The following is a 17,937-nucleotide window of genomic DNA, read 5'->3' as shown; positions in this document are numbered from 1 at the left end:
GTGCAATAATAACGTCGTAAATAAACACGCAACGTTAACACGAACAAAACAAGGAAACACAAGGAGCTAGTAAAAACAAAACAACGAAAGGCAGACGTACAAGTGAAACGTACAAGACGATCATCTTGTGTCAAGAATCAATTACGTGTACGTATATATAAATAACAAATAAACGGTTGCAGGCAGGGATGGCATGCTCATGCGCATTCCGGTGCACGAGTGGTCGGGCGTGACGTGGGGGTGTGGGTGGGTGGGCGTTGCCAGTGACTGAATTTTTCTCTCAATGTATATACTTTTTTTTTTTTTTGAAATTTTATTTCTGATTTTAAATTGTATTCTTTTGTTTTCTCGAATCTTTTTGCCCAATGTTGAATTCTTATTTTTTTTTTGTTTTTTGAGATATATATATATTTTTTTTTTTGAAACGTGATAGCAATCGTGGATTTAGGTGCTCCGAAACTCGTCACCTTTTCTCCTCCTTCGGGTCCGGCAGCAAGGAAAGATGGGGGAGAGAGAATGTTGTAACACAACGATTACATTCGCAAAAAACAATATCGTGGCGATAATGATAAGAAATATAACGCTAAATAACCGAACGTTACTTCTAGGCGGTGGTGATTTAGGGAGCAAATAGATATTACACGTGATTATCCCATTGGACTACTGTCTCGTGTTCCCGTTTCCACGAGGTAGGGTGAGGGAAGGGGGAAGACAATCGTCTTTAGTCTGATTGCGACCAAATCGTTCGCAGACGGAGCAATACTCGAAGAAGGCGAAACGAATGAGTGACTGATGGCCAGAGTTGGGCACTAACTAATTCATCTCGATTAAAACATTAGTCGTCGACGATTCTTATCAGTTCCTTCAAAAATACTATTTCTATTCCTTGGACAAATAAAACGCCAATTTAAAATTCTACTACCTTCTCGATATTGAAACTGTATTTTTAAATAATTAAACTGCCTACGTAGAAAAGAGATTTTCAGACACGACTAAACATAACGATTAATGCAACCAGTGACAATAAGTGATGTACTATTAATTTCGTCGTCGATCGTCGACGACTGATTAACGATTACTCGTCTTAATTGCGATCGTAGATCAAAGTTTGCCCAACCCTGCGGATGACAGTCGGAGAAAGAGGAAACGAAATGAATCGAGGATGTCAGCTGATCGGGTAGTAGTTAAAAAAGGAGAAACAAGAATCGATGCAACGATACAAAAATATTGTCGATAAATAGAGGTGAGAGTTTAAGGGTTGGGGAGGGGGAGGGGCGGGAGTTTTTTAAGCACAGTAAGAGACAAGAATGTTTACCATGGGAGCAAACTTGTACAACGACGAACGTCGTATTAAAACGATCAACATTGAATATTACAATGAATATTACAATGAATAATAATTCGTGTTTTGGGATGCAGTTGGGGGTAGAGCCGCAGTGATAGCGGCTTACCTATTGTTCATGTCCGAGTGTTCGAGTGTGAACGCGTCTTTTTACGGCTCGTCTAAAATCGATAGACTGGAAACAGTAAAAGGGTACAAGAAGTTTCGGTTAAAAAGGTATTTCCTCGATCGACGATAAAAAAAAAAGCGTAAACCGATTGCTATTCGCAAAGTGGCACATTTTGCGTTTCTTCTTATGTCATGCTCAGTCAAGTGTGACATGCTACGTGAGAGAAAATATGTTGGGAAAAAAAAGCGAACGGGTCGACCACGCAGAACGCACCCGTTTTTCTATGATCAGTACTTTTAGCCGTGAGTCGAGATCGCAACGTGAAGAGAAAAAGAGTCGAGACAGTGTTCTGTTTTTGTTGGGTGAAAAATTGGCTCGTGAGTCAGCATTCATGGAAATTTTTGTACAGCCTAGAATTTTTTTGGTGTCGTTTGGAGATTCACAGGAGCATTCGTTGTAATAATTTATATATGAAAAGCGGATGAAGTCGTATAAAATCGATTTGAATTGAATGCAATGTAATACAATGTAAAGTACAAAAAAATTCATTTGTGTCGAATGAAATTTAATTAAATTATACAGAATCAATTTATATAGAATTGAATTTAATAAAATTCTGCAAAATTAATTTAAATTATATGCAATCCAAGGAATATAATTAAAAACTTCCAGTAAAAGAACAGTTTCCAGTCTCTTAAGTACAAGATAAAATTAATAAGCAAAGTACTTTCTACAGTATACTCTAAAATTTTAATTCGATCGTTCATTTTCAAAAACACACAACGGTGAGAACGACTCGTCTCATCACCCAACAGATCAGAATCTTGCCTTAAATGTGAGAATAAACAGGGGCGGACCGATACTGGTAGAATCCACTTTATCGTCGACAAAACGGGCGACGTCAATATTTTGCAATCGCGAAATTTTCGCGATTTCGTTCGCTGCCAGGATCGGACCAATGCACTCTTCTAAAGAAACGAAGCAAGCTATCGATCGAACCTTCGGTAAAAAGTATTTCGTTACGGTGCATCTACGTATAATAGAAATTTTTGCGCGAAATTCATGGAACACTTTAACATACGAGCAAGGAGATCGAAGCGACCTCGATGGTCCGCCCATGGAGAAATTCCTTCATGCGAGAACCAGGGATGGGGGCGAAATGGAGCTCAAAAAGCATTCCAACGACGATACAAGTCCAAATATTAGAAATTTACAATATCGTACACTTATAGAATGCACAAAATTGATAATAATATTTTGGTAGCTCGTTAATAAATACTTTCAACATTTCTCATCAATTTTTCACAAATAAACTCCAATAAAACATAGATTCGAATTCGCATTGATGTTCATCCCTGGTTCGTCGAGGGTAGAACAATCGACCTCGCTTGGACGTCGAGTATCGTCTATCGATCGAGCGAGTGGCACAACGAGAGACGATAGAAAGAAAAAAAAAAACAACTGCTAAAGTAGAGAGAAAAGTCGAGTGAACATGAGTGATCGTGAATTTCGATGAGCGTGGTGGATGGCCGAAGAAAAAAAAACATGAAACGAAAAGGAAAGAAGAACGAGCGAGTGACAGAACGAGTGTGAGAAGGGTTGAAAAAGAAGGGCAAAGTAAAAGTATGCGCAGAGCACGTTATTGCGACTGGCAGAAACAAAAATAAAACAGACGAAAAAAAGAATCTGTGAGCGAAACAATTCAGCTATGGATACGATACGATTGCTGGTCGAGGCGAGATCGAGAGAATGAGCAACTCGACAAGCATGATAGACGGTCGATCGCGAAATGACGGGAACGCGTCTCGAATGCGCGGCGTGTTGCCTGCGAAGCGTGTATCATCGACCAAAAAGCAAGCAAAAAGGAATTTACAGGCTATGAGAGCAATAAAACTATGGCGTTTCGGTCTAGATCATTTTTACTACTTGGCGGGCTGAGATCTACGAAGGGAATTTTTGGATTCTGTAGCGAGAAGGATTCGCTAATGCTGGAATTGCTAAATCGGCAATATATAATTAATAGCTTGACTTTCACAGAGCAGAAATTAAATTTGCAAGTCGAGGTGTATTTCTATTTTACAAACCTTTTCAGAGGTCCTGAACTTTTGAAAATATTCGTTTAAGTATATAATCAAATTATTTTTACTAGATTTTAATTTATAATAAATCACGTTTCATTTACTTTCATCAAATTTTATAATTAAATTCGACTACGGCAACTAAATTTGTACTTAAATCTGTAACGTTCATCTCTTCTAACTGAATTCGTAATTAAATTTACGACTTCCCATCAACCTAAATTTATAATAACATTCATTCGTAGAATTCCAATCCCCTGAAAAGCTTCTCGAACACGAAACGAAACGTCCACTTAATTCGAATAATTTCAATCGAGCGACGATTTGCAAATGAAATTTATGGTCTGAAAAGTCCAAACCGATAATACTCTTCCAGATTTAATCAAACGACGCATAAGCACGCTAAAAATTAATCGCTTCGCGAATATTATCGGGAAATGAATAAAATTCCGTTGCTCCCAATGGCCGATAAATTCACTTTCGTTCGCTCCTGGCGTATAAACCAGCTTACGCGGCTCGAATAAAATAAATCGAGATGTAAATTGAGAAACGATCGTTGATTGTATCGCTACCGAACCATCCGCCGTCTTGCCTCGAGTCTCTTATCTATGTACTCCCTAAGTCCGCCGAACGAAGGTATTAGGGTACTGACTGGATGTTACTAGTGTGACTCCTAGCTGTATTTGCCTGTACTGCTTGATCTCATCTACAGTCATGACAATCATCCTAAGTAGTAGATAGTAGTAGATGGTAGTGGTAGATTAGTAGGTCCTAGCAGGTAACATTGCAGAGCTGTAGTCTCGCACAGTGGGTAGTAGTAGTAGTAGTAGTAGTAGTAGAGTAGTAGTAGTAGTAGTAGTAGTAGTAGAGTAGTAGTACAGTAGGTAAAGTAGTAGTAGTAGTAGTAGTGGTTGTTAATACTGGTTAACGGACAAGTCCCAGCGGCGAGTGGCGTTTTGCTCGTTCGATCGATCAACGACGAGCCAAGACGACAGTGTCGATCGGTGAACTGATCGACCGATCGACGTGCAATCGTTCGGCGTTTTGTTACTATTTTTCACTTTTTAAAGTCTTTCAGACACACACAAACACATACATGTATACCCGTCGGCGAGATTCTTTGTTTTTCGTGGTCTCGGGAGCAACCGTTGGTCTCGGGGTTACGTAGTAGTAGCAGTGGTAGCAGTAGTAGTAGGTAGTGATGGTAGTAGCAGTAATAGTAGTAGCAGTACTTGGTTTTTTTTCTTTTTATATATTTTTTTTTTTCAATGTGGCTAGCGGAGGTTAGGCTTACTGTTCCGCCTCTCTATGATAAACACGCTCTCGTAATCTCGATTATCGAGGTGGAGCGCGTGATGGTCACGATCACGGTTCGGGGGGGCCTGCTCGTGGACCGGCTCCGAGGTGGCAGTGGCGGGGGTGGTTACTTGCGTAGGAAGTGGTGGTTGATGAAGAGGTTGTGGTGGTGGTGGTGGTAGTTGCGGATTCAACGGGCTGCAACGGGTCAGCGTCGAGACTGACTCGCCGCACGCGTTTAGATTTGTCGACCTACAGAAAACACAGAGAGAGAGGAGGACAAGAGACGCCCACGTTTTTTCTTCTTTTTTTTGGTTTCTTTTTTTTTCGCTTTTTTTTGTCTTTTTCTTTCATCTCTAAGCAGCTTCTTCCATTATTTCGTCATTTGTCGCTTTCGTTGTCGAGCCGCCTCGTAGCATTGTTCCTCACCGTTTCTAACGCGATTGCCGTGCGAGAAACGGCGCGCAATGTGGTTCCAAACGCCCCAAAAGTGATCGAAAATCCATTGCAAAAATTGTTTCTTTCTTTCAGACACTTGAATTACATCTTTTAGATTATTCTATCTACTTCTATTCCTTCTATTCCATAATAGTAGTATACAGTTTCTAAAACATCAACAGGGTGGTAAAATAGGGAAAGGAGTATCCGGTCGACAAGATAGTGCAGCCTGTTGGTAAGCGAGTTTCTCTGCCGGCAAAGGAGAACTCTATCGAGATCTTACCAACAAAGTGTTCGACGTTACCAAGCTTTACCAACGGAGAGCGTCACGTTATCGACAGAGTACTATGCCTACCTTCCTACTATTTTACTCCCTCACCCAAAATCCAATTACTCAGCTCAAATTACTGCCTACTAAATCTCCATTATTCTATTCATAAACCATACAAAATCAAACCTGCGAATGAAAAGAGCCCACATGAAGAAAATTCAAACACACCTGCAAGACGCATCTGCGACTTTCGTCAACTTTTCGGGCATTTGGCACCACTGTGCGTCGGGATAGAGAGCCAGTAGGAGAGAAAGAAGACGAAAAGGAGGCCCTTTTTTTATTTGTTCCACTTGTTTATTCTTCTTTCGAGCTTTTCATTTTTGAGATTTCTGCAAATACAGCTCTCCTTGACATCTTTCTCTCCGAGGCATCTCGATTGCCCGGTTTAGAATTTCTCTAGCTCGCGTTTTGGCTCTCTTCTGATCCTTGCTCTGACCGCGATCCTCGAACGTTGATCGTCGAGGCTCGATCAGGAACTTGTTCGTAGTCTGCACGATTCCCTGCTGATTATGATTGCCTCGCGAGTCCCTATCCGCACAGGAGCTAGATTGGCTGTGTTATGATTCGAGAATGAGAGGAACTTTTCGCCAGGGAAACGTGCGCCGCGACTACGAATAAGGGCCTGCGAGTGAAAAGAATCTTGGCAGTGGCTGAACCGTCCAGCCCGTTCTGGATATATACGTGTAGGTATAAACGTGCATTATCGGCTCGTTTCGTGAAAACGCTCGGGATATAAGCGCGGAAGACACGCATACATGTTTGCGCGAGGATCCAGCACCAGTAACGTGTCAAACATTTTTTTTTAATCAATTTTGTTTGTCAGTCAAAATAGTCGGTCAAAATTTCTATTCGTTTAGGATGGAATGGAGTTTTATTCATTAAATCGATTATCGATAATATTCTTGATTTATTTTATTGTTTGTCACTTGTTTGGTTCGAGTTTTGCACATTACTGGCGTACACCGAAAAAACAGGATTCATCTTGGGGCGGGGATGGGTTGTTTTGGGACACGGGCCGATTCCAGTATTCAACCCTTTGCACTCTGGATCGTTTTACAAAGAAAAGGAAAGAAATGGTATTCCGTTGCTGAATTAGTTTGGTTATTTAGTTCAGAAATATGTAGATTAAAAAAGGAAACTAACCAAGACACTGTACAAAGGCTTGAATAGCAAGGATTTGATTAAAAACTGTAGGAACTTGTGAAAGATAATTTGACTGGGATAATAGTTGACAAATAAAAACAATTGTGTGTATAACATTAACTCCTTCAATTAGCTATGACTCCACTTTTAATTTGAAAGTTGTTCACATTTTGTTTGTTACTAAAAAATTGTTGTCTCGATGAGGATTTTGACCATCTCTTGTGTATACCGAAAAAACTGGGCTTATCTCGAGGGTGGTGATAAGTTGTTGGGGAACGGGGACCAATTTCAACGAATAGGAAACGTCCTGCAATCGCTAGAGACGTTTCCGTTCTTATTTCTATGGACAAATAAAATTTGTATCGATCGAGCACCGCCATGGGGAACACGAAAGCCCTGCGACTATCCTGATAACGGATTCTCGACGAATTGAAGAAACGAAAGGGTGAAATTTAATTATAAAATCTATACATATTCGTATAAAATTAACGAATTACTTAGCAGGTATATTGTTTGCATTCTTGGTTCTAATATTTAGTTTTTAAATGCCGAAAATTCACGAAATGAAAGAACGAGTTTGATTGCATTTTTATTTCAAAGTAATTTAAAATGGTCATGCAAGTAATGTGGGGCGATGATGCTAAATGTTACGCTCTTCATGATAGACAAAAGAATCGCTTCGAAAATTTGAGTTAAAGAGTTTCCTTGTGTCTCAGGTGAAAAAAATCGTAAAATAATAATTTCTGTATTACTAATGTTACTATATTATTCATAACTCGTTTATTATTGTAGACAAGTGGACGGAAAAATTCATGTAAAGTCTTCATAAGCATGTCAATGAGCACAGAAAGTTTTAATTTTATACATCATGTACTTTTCTTTAAAAAAATGTTTCAAGTTCTGGTCGTTTTTGGGTAAGAGACACGGGGAAATCTTCTTAAATTCAATTAATCATTGGACGATTTGTTCACGGAGCGGAACCACTCGAACCGCTAGCAAATGTATACATCCCGTAGGCCGCTGGTTTAATATCGTCCGCGCAAATATGAAACGAGCATTAATTACGCTAATACAAACAATTTATGGCCGCGGGCAGTTGGTGCGCGGGTACGATGGAAATTCGCGTGGCATCTAAATTATATCACGATTAACAGAGTATCGGGAGTCCTTCCAGTTCTATTCGAAACCAAATCGATAGTGGCAGTGATCCTTAACAACCGTGCTCCGAATACTTCCCAACAAACACGATGAATTTTTATTTTCCACCCTTTTAAAACGGTTGTATACAATATTTCAACGGAAGGAGCATCAATTTAATCCTCCATTCCATGAATATTACTTTCATGGACAAATCTTATTTGCAATTCAAGTTAAATATATTCAGATAGATTGATCTTTCGCGATTAAAAAGAAAAGATGAAAGAGCTCGCGAGTTTGATACTTCTGGAGGAAAAAATTGTTTTGTAAAGGCAGTTTCTATAGACATCAGTGGAAAGTGTCAACATCGAGGGTCTCTGATTTTTAAATAATATTAAAAATAGCAAGATGATGTTTTAAACTTGTCGCATTTCCACATAAACTGTAACAATACTCAATCAAGGTACTCGAAGTCGGTAAAACAAAGAAAAAACTGATGCTCGTTTTACCATAATCTCTTCTATCAATCAAAAAGTCAAACGCAAACTCCTGGCCCCACGCAAGGGTTAAGAATCACAGTAGGAAGGATCGAACGCGACTTTCGGATAGGAGGAACATCCTCGCGATAAGCCCCGTTGATGGTGGGATGATTCGTGTCGGCGATCCACGAGAAATGTTCGATAAAACAACGCATAAACGATTGGGGGCCGGGGTGAGGGCGGCGGGGGCGGCGGCGGTGGGGGGGAGGGAGGGGAGCGTCGATGAAAATGAAGGACGGTGATCGAATTACGCGGGAAAATTTCTTTCCCCTCTTGGGGGGTTGGTGAACGAACGAAAAGAAAAGAAGGAGATGGACGGCGGTGGTGGGCGCAGAAAACAAAGGGTAGCGAAAAACGGGCGTCGAACGACAAACGAAATGGCTCGTCGCGGAAAACAAAGGCGACATACGATCCAGAATAGGCATCACTGCAGTCGTATTGTGGACTTTTGGATGCCGCGATGGAAAATCATAATAGTCGGCTGAGTACACCCGCTACTACACGTGCAGTCCGCTTGGCGTGATTTCAAAAGCTGGAACACCTCGGTATTATCGAGGGCCCATATTTTGTTCGCTTTTTTTTTTTCATTTATTCGTTTATTTATTTCATTTTTGTTTTATTATACGTATACGTACGGTTCTTTGGGAAATGCGATGACGTCGTCGAGCAGTGCTCTCTCTCGCGACCGTGTTTTTATTCGCTCTGTTCCAGAGACTAGCGTTTACTTCTCGTTTCGACCGTTTTATCGGTTCGTTTAGCAACTCTGTTCTCTCTGTTTTTTCTCTTATCTGCTCGCGTCAACGGACGCTGCACGCCAACGCGACGGAAGACGAGCCGCGAGGGTTCGAGCGGAGCGCGCTCGGTCTGGTCCCGAAAGATCGACTTCCAAAATAAAAATTGTTTAAGGGTCAATTTTGAATGATCATAATACAGTTATTGTGATGCTTACAGAAGTACGGCTTACAGAGATTCCGTTGCGCGTAGAATACCAGCTCCCATGAAATGAAATTATTCCGCAACAAGGATGAGAATACCAACACTGACCGCGGGTCGAATAGCTTGGCGAACCCAGCTATTCCACTCGATCCTCTAGCAGAACTATTCAGCAGAGATGGGCAACATTTTATTTGGCAATTAATCGACTAATTGAAACACCGCGGAGTAAATTATATGGAAAGTTTATTTGATTGAATGTAATTTTATTTTTCTAATCATATAGTTGAGTGTTTAGGCTAGAGCATTACGTTTACAAACTCCGTTTAAAGTTCAGTTTATGTGAAAAGGACATCCTAGTAGCAAAGATAGAAAACACTGTAAGTAACACAGGGCATTCTGTCGACAACGTAGAACACTCATTCGATAAACAATTTACCGATAGAGTGTCCTGCATTGTCATCAGAGCGATCTGCCTTATCCCCTGAGAGTTTTACGTTACCAAGGTGTTATCAACATGATACGATGGTACTCTCTCTTACTGAACGAGTTACGATAAACATCCATTTATACATGTATATCTCTGTCAAGAGAAAATTTCAAACAGGAAAGTTGTACTGTTCGAGAACACGAATGTACCGAGACAAATGGATCGTTTCGAAAAATTTTGCCCATTTCTGTTATGGAGGTTCGCGGACCAGGCCGAGCGCTAATGAATCGCTCGATCGTTCGCTGGTGCCTGAAGGACTCGCATCGCGCGTGGGTGGATCGTTTTCTTTCCACGATCATCGAAACGACTCGTTTCTCCAACCTCGTCCAAAATACCTCTGCTGCTGCGGTTTAGTCTGCCGTTTTGCGTTCGCTGAACGCTGCGCAAAACCAATTCTCTACGTGTTTGCTCGCGTTGTGTCATGTATGGCGCAAGATCAAAAGAGATTTTTCTCGTGTTTCTCGTTTTCTGTTATCTCGTACGCGTTCCCTCGCTTCTTTTGTCCATTTATTCTAGTATTTTTTTTTTCTCACGATCAAAGTGGAAGTGAGAACGCTGTTCCGTGAAAAAAAGAGGAGACGACGGGAGAGAGAGGAATCCTCGATACTCGAGGATCTTCTCCGTCTGTCCCTCAAAGTTACTCGAAGACAGATGTCGCGAAAGGGTATCGTTCGTTCCATAAACCTATACTTACACTTTCGTGGAGTTTGTTCACGTTGGATGTTTCTAGGTTCCTCCCTGATCGAGCGACTCGAGAAGCTTTCGGTACGTCAGTGACATAGGTAGGGATTCTAGGCTTCAGGTGATTCCTGGCGAGGTTCCCCTATAGCCGATGTTTATTAACACACCTATGATATTTATATATATTTTCATTTAATGATCAGAAAATGTTTGTTCTCACGCCATTGGACTGGAGACGCTCGATCGACCGGTTATGGAATGAACGATACCCACGATTATTATGATTATCATCGTACACGTTGACAATAGAAATGTATATGCATAAACTGGTATAAATAGCTCGAATATTTAGTCAGCTATCGATTACTCGTGAGAGGTTTCGTAAATGCTTGCGGTGCTTCGGTCGCCTAATGCTCGTAAGAGGGGGTGGAGTGGACTTAATTGCTAGCTCTGGCTAAACCTAAGTGATGTACTTGAATTTTTTCGAGGTCGCACCTACTCCCCTGACACCTATCCTTTAATCTAGGAAATGAAGATGGTCAGCTGTGCATCAAACTATCTCATTGACTCTATCCACACTGTCACGGAGTTATTGTTATAGTAAAGATAGTTTCATTAGCATCATTGGCAATCGAGAAGAACCACCCAAAACTTTAACAAGGAGGCTAAACATTAATATTCTTTTAAGAGAGAAATACTTCATTTTTTTTTTTTTTTTCCCGAAGAAATGAGAGTTTCTTGTATCTCTGGTGGGCGCAGGTGCGACCTCCCCGGTCTACGTCCTCGATTAATCATTAATCTTTGAGAGATCTCCGTTTAGGTAGATCGAAAAAAATTAGACGATTCGGAACCTGTATCGGGGATTACGAGGGATCCGATGATTGACACTCACTTTTTCAAAGGCACTGTTCCCTGGGGCCCCTGCCCTGCGCCGTTCCTGGCGTCGGTGACCCGGCAGGCCACCATACTATACGCTGAAAGCAGTTCTACAATGTTACAAAATTATGTTAAATTGATATTTGGTCACGTTCACTGGTGCTCGCTCGGCACCTGCGTTATCGAGTCGTCGTTCCCTCCCTCAACTTCTTTTCCTAGAGAAGACAATCAAACACTTTCTTGCAAGATACTAAATAATAAAACTGTATTTGATTCGAAGAAGAAATAAGAAAAAAGATGCCTTAAAGTCACAGGAACATACAACAAAAATTTCTCTAATTAAAATCCTCCAGAAATTCAAATGAAAGTTGCTAAATAGTCGTTAATATCGGTAGGTGTTTGAAAGAAAGTGAGGGAGGGGGTCGACAAGCCCGAGAGCCCAGATGCAGACTCGAAGAAAGAAGCGACGAGGCGTCTCGATGTCCCCCGGTCAGCTCCTACCTTTCTCCTGTTTTCGTCTCTTCCGCTTATTGCAAATCTTCACCGCGCATATGCTGAGGATGATCGCGACAATGAAGAAGAGTATACCACCGACGACGCCCGCGGTGATCGCCTTGTGCTTGACGCGAGCCGGCACCGGGAATTTCACCAGCTCGCTGGCGCCGTAGTTCGTCACCGAGTTGGCGAACACTTGGAAATAGTAGGTCCTACCACCGACCAGATTCTTTACTGTTCTCGCCAGGACGCGTCATGGAACAGATAAACGTGGAACGTTCGCCATCATTCTCGTAACCAGGCGTCACAGGAAACTCAAATTACTCTCGAAGGAAGTGAGTAGTTTAAAATTGGGGAAAATGAATATTTAGTTAACGCGACATTTGAATTTTATAACGGAAAAGTTAATCGATGGTTATTAGGTTAGTGATTCTAAAGAGTTTAAAGAAAAATTAGTGAACTATAAATGGACACTGAATATATACAAAGGGGTTACCTACCCAAATAGCTGGTTTCGTCGGGTCGGATGTGTCCCTTGTTGAGCGTTTTCCAGGGTCCGTCCGTTTTATACTTGATGGTGTAGTACTTGATGAGGTGCTCGAACTTGAGAGGAGCTTGCCAGGTTATCAGGAAACCGTTACTGACCTCCGTCACAGTGAGGTTCCTTGGCGGACCTGGCTTCGGTCCTGACGGTTTAAATCGCATTAGCATCGTCAACAGGACTAATGTCGATTAAAATGGACAGTTCAGGTAAGAAACACACGCAAAGTAGAATATATTATTATTTCGTTGAAGCTGAAGAAGGAAAGGCTTGGAATAAATTAGCAACTTCTTCGACTGTGAAACGGAACCTTCATTAACTAATAAATAAATCATCTTTATGAATGATAAACAAATCTTACTTAACTTTATCAACAAAAAAGTCTCCTTTTCACAGATTATAAACAAACTTCTGTTCTCACGATCAATGAAATATCTAATTTCCTCCAAGTCTTTATTTTTCAAATAACGCATCCAAAAGTTGTTTACTTCTCATTCGTTACTTGAAATCTTGATCTAGAGAAGAGTTTTACTTGTTTTTGTTCCACGGTTAGGGGGCGAAACATCGCCGCTTGGAATTGGGATTGCGGGCGTTAATAAGCCTAACGAATGTATGCCGGAAGTAATTAGGTCGTAACATTATATATGCCAGCGGTGACGAAAGAAGCTGACATCATGCATCTCCGATTCCATCAAGACGTTGCATCAATATTATTCCACGGTCGACTGTCATCGCGCATCGCGATTTATTTCCCGTCGTTTCGTTTAACGGGGCAGGCAAATTGCTTCGTGGCGAGATCATCTTTGGGAATTTATTCCAAGGAAACGAGAGCAAGGCTTTTCACTTTATTCGATGCTCACAGGAATGTCAAAGATTTTATTTTATAAAAATTAATATATTCGCCAATTCGTTATATTTGCAAGTGGAAAAATCACAAGAGAGACCAGAGAAATGAAAGCAATTATTTTTTGTAAGAATACAACTTTTCATACATTTTTTTACATGTATTGTTTCAACGCGATTACAAAAAGTTTGCGCGAAAGGAAAACGTCAAGAATTTTTCGCATTGGCGGCCACGGATTAATTGAAAACGGTCAACAAAAAAAGTAGCATGGAGGCAGAGAACGGATGAAACGTTGCAACCGTTGGACGAGAAGCCGTTGTTCTCCGTCACGATGAAATTCCCCGGGCATTATTCGCGATTATCTGTGAACGTTAAACAATACCCCCGGTCACAATGCGATAAATTGTAACGATGGAAAAACACACCTCGTCGCGCTGGTCGATATTTCTGCGATCGTTTCTGCGGTATTTACAATGTCCGTATTTGTCAACCTCATTTCCGCCAACCTGCATGCTGCGCCGAATAAATTGTCGACCGCGCAACCAACCAGAGACGCGTGCATTAGACCAGCGCTTCTCCATCCTTTTTCGCATCGCGATAGTAACACAGCGAAACGAGGGGGGCGGACGTGCCACATTCGGGCAGAATTGAACACTTTTTTTTGTTAATAGTTCTTATCATGAAAGCATGTATCAGTAAAAATCGAAACTGCGTCTTATAGTCGCCATTTTGTTAATATTGTCACAATTTCTTTATTCACAGGTCTACCTGAAAGCGACGAGTGCATATAAGAACTATTTTCAAGGAAATTTTGATACCCTCGCTCTCAAACCTCAAAACACTGCAAAATCAGCACTCCTTCCGGTGCCATTTTTATTACACGCGTAAACACTTCCAACCAAAAATTTTCTCAACGTTCGATGTACGCAGAAAAATTCTGTAAAACGAGAAGTCAGGACTCGCGTTCATTTCGCCGGAATTAATTCCCAAAGAAGGCTTTACTTCCGAGCAATATGGCTGCCCACCGCGCCACGATACACCTGTTTGGAGGCACTGCATTAGGGGATGCGAGAACAGGGGGATAATTCACGCTTCTGGGCGTCCCTTTCAACGCATCGAGCATAAAAATATAAATGGCTTCTCGATGGTGGCTGTGCACCACCTGGGAATAACGCGGTTATTGTATTCGCCGGAAAGCTTTTTACCAACGCGACCGGCCGCGAGTGGCTGCAATTAATTCGACTCCATTTTTGTCCGAGCGTTCCCGTTTCGACTAGTCTCCGACGGGAAACGGAAACCCGCGTCGGGATAATTTCGGACGAGTCCAAAATATACATAATTATTCGCCCCGTGTCCAGGAATATTTAATCGCGGACCGGTGGAAACATCGATCCCCTCGCTGCGCCATTTTTGTACCACGAATCTATTGCGAAGGCAGAGCTTTGGTTTGTTGAAATAAAAAATTGGACTTTCAACGTTTACTTGTATTCTTTTTGAAATATTCCTGTACAATTTAATCGTACATTTAATGCTTAATTTTCGAGTCTCGAGGAAGCTTAAAAGATCGAAAGGAGGAGGAAAAACGACGATAAGGACCTTTTCTCTTCCGCTTTACCGTCCAATATTGCAATGTTTGAGCGAGGAAGGATCTGAAGGGAAGAACCGCGCGACATACGCGAGCAGATGGGGTTTTTGGGGGGTTGGGGCGAATCGTCTGGAGTCCGTTCGTGAAGGCTAAATTAAGTCTTCCATTAAACGCGTAACAGGTAGATCTGAAAGAACCAAAATGTAATAAAACGGGTATTACGGGTATTCGCAAGCTCGCGAAAAGTACGGAAGAGTGAGAGAAGAGAAAGTAGAAGGGCAAGTGGTGAAATAGCGAAGAAACAAAAAAAAAAAAGAAAAGTCGATACCTTTCGGGCGGATGATTGGCGGGAACACTGTGTTTCCAATGGAATCGGTCGGTAATATGAGAGTGTTATAATCTAAGATGTCTGAAACGAGAGAAAACAAAATGGCAAACGTGAGAAATCAGGGATCGAGATGGCGGTGGTGGCAGGGCCGTGTTTAGGAACTTTGGCGTTGGGGCAACGATGGAATTATTTTGCATAATCACTGCATAGATGCGTAGATACTTGTTAGATACAGAAGATACCATATATATCTTCTATACTACTTCTTTCCTCTCCCTCCTTCTCTTAATAAATATCACCCACATTACTCACTCTACCAACACAAAAGAAATATTATCCCTTAATAATGTCAGAAGAACCCCTTGTACCCTTCTCCGTTCTCTTGCAATAAATTCCCAAAGAGGGAATTCCCACCGTGTTAAGGCGTCCATCTGCGCCTCAATATGGCGGTCAGGAGCACGTGTCCCTGCAGTCTCCGCCTTGCCACGGCCCTGGAAGGACGGATGATGGAACGGGGGTTGGTCGTGTCGTAATAACTGGTCGCAGAGAGCCGGACGGGACCCAGGAGGAGATCCTCGCGAATCCGATCCACCGGAATTCTCGTTAAGCTGGATGTAATCGCGTTACTCGAGGCAGGCTAACGAGTTTCGAGACCGCTGATGCGTGGACAGCGGCGACGGATACGAACGGAAAAAGGCAGAGATTGAAGCGCGCGGAAGAAAGGTCGCTGGAATATGTGTACCTAGGTTTGCGCGCAGGGCGAGATTATCCGGTATGTAGGGGTGCGTCCGCGGATTATTAGTTGGGATCCCTATTAATATGGAAATGTTTGGGGGAAAAAAACGAGTGGGGTTGGCCATTATCAAGGCTAAATCTGTGTGGCCAAGCAACTCAATCAGACTGTTGAAAAAATCACCCTCCTCCTTCACCTTTTAAGGAAGAAACTTTAGAGTAGAGGCTCGCGATACATTTCACCCCAAATGTTCCCTGCGTCCTGTTAAACACCGTTCAATCGAATAAGCATCCCTCTACAAATTCCCATACGTCGTTCTCTCGTTTCGTTACCTATTCCGCTACAATATCGGCCATCTACGATCCACGCCTACCCATGCAGCCTGGACTCTCTCCTCGGAGACGAGAACCGGATAAAAATCTGTACAGGCGTGTAGGGAGGAATCGTGGCGGGGCGTGTGTACAAATGGAAGGCAATGAACCGACGGATTCGAGGGGAAGGAAATAAAAGCGGAAACAGAATGAACGGCTCGATGGGTTTTCCGATACGATAAGTCGCGACGGAAGTCTTCGTTCCTCTTCTCTTCTCGCGCTGCGCGCCTCTTCCTCTTCGCCGTTCTACTTTTCTCGTAGAATCCTCTCTGCGTTCTACGTATCTCAACCCTCCCTCTCTTACTCCTTATTCGAAGGGGGTAGTTTGAACGTAACTTTGAATTTCTCGCGCGGAATCGGTATTTTCAGGAGAGTTTCATCGAGCTTCGCGAGAGAAGAGAGGCGAGGCGAGGCGAGGCGAGGCGTCTTTACGAAATCGTTCAACCGAGATTCTTTGTCAGCGAAGCGAGCCCAGCTTTTAGGGAAGAGCCATCGGTCCCCGACGGTTTTTATGGTCGATCGCGCTCGAATACCGGATCGTCCCTTTGATTCCTGCTGCGGCTTTCATTTCCCCATACCTCCCCTTCTCCCCGACAACTGGTTGTTTCGACGCTTCCATGATCGCCTCTTTCTCCCTTTCGCGAACGAGGGGCTGCTCGACTAATTATCAGGCGAACGAGAAACTTCGGGCGTTTTTCCAGAATTATAAAGTTTCGATACAGCTCGACAGGTCTGATAAATGATACAGTATCGGGGACGTTTAATGGCAGAGTGAGTTCAATTTTTGTGGATATCGAATACTCGTGTGCATGGATGCAGTAAGGGGTTCCATTAACTACCAGACATACTCATGAAAATACTTATAAAGCTACAACTTTCTTCTTATACAATTTAATGCAAACTAGTTTATCAAACAATTTCTCCTACACGAACGCCAGAAATTTCCTGATCACCTGACGCAATAATTTTCTACGTAGATCCCGATCGATGATCTTACCGCTTTGATCCGTGGCTGCAGCTTGACCGGCGCTCGAGGATGGCGTCGCTGAGTGTGTCAGTGTCACGTCTTCGAGGCCGAAGCGATAGAAAAAAGAAGGAAAGAGTTTTGCACAGAGGGCAATTCAGTTAGTCGGTTAATACGGACGTGGACTATTAGTGGTGATATTAGTGAGACAGGTGATTGTCGAAAAGGACTTTGAAATACTCTCTATATGGAATTCTCACAGAAAAGGATCAATTATCACGTCTATCATCTACGAATGAATTCTCGTCAACTATGGCTCGATTTGTCATTAACAGATAATCTTGGATGGTCACCGATCCAGAGTTGATAAAAAAAATGATTGGACTCGTGGTATAATTTGTACGCTTATTCCAGTGATAAAAAAAAATTAAGAAAGTAAAGAAGTGGTCGTTACCGAGCGTCCTGATGGTGATGCTTTTGCTCAGCATCCCATCGCCCAAGGCGTTCTTCCCGATTACTTGGAACTCGTACAGCGTACCTGGTGTCAGGTTGTTGATCGTCACCGTTGTGCTACCCGAAGGAGTCACGGGAATCGTCGTCCATTCCGAGGTGCCCGCTTCTCTGTGCCTGCGTAGGGCCAGACCAATTTCTTTCAATTTTAACCAAGTACATCTTTATTCAGG

At 42.3% G+C, this 17,937-nt stretch overlaps 1 protein-coding gene across 16 annotated transcripts in view; it reads right to left on the bottom strand.

The window, feature by feature from the left end:
• The window catches only part of LOC128877005 (protein turtle-like), a 213,708-nt gene that overhangs the window by 8,977 nt on the left and 186,794 nt on the right, over window positions 1-17,937 (bottom strand). For all 16 annotated transcript variants that reach the window (XM_054123904.1, XM_054123917.1, XM_054123906.1 and 13 more), the window contains 5 exons: window positions 17,709-17,881; window positions 17,288-17,356; window positions 12,389-12,574; window positions 11,895-12,122; window positions 11,410-11,503 (listed from right to left, as the gene is read on the bottom strand). In XM_054123904.1, the coding sequence (XP_053979879.1) occupies window positions 11,410-11,503; window positions 11,895-12,122; window positions 12,389-12,574; window positions 17,288-17,356; window positions 17,709-17,881 (750 nt within the window). The remainder of the gene's footprint in view (window positions 1-11,409; window positions 11,504-11,894; window positions 12,123-12,388; window positions 12,575-17,287; window positions 17,357-17,708; window positions 17,882-17,937) is intronic.

Source organism: Hylaeus volcanicus, chromosome 5 (assembly GCF_026283585.1).
Source record: "Hylaeus volcanicus isolate JK05 chromosome 5, UHH_iyHylVolc1.0_haploid, whole genome shotgun sequence".
NCBI classification, from domain to species: domain Eukaryota; kingdom Metazoa; phylum Arthropoda; class Insecta; order Hymenoptera; family Colletidae; genus Hylaeus; species Hylaeus volcanicus.
This window is presented reverse-complemented; position numbering and strand designations above follow the sequence as displayed.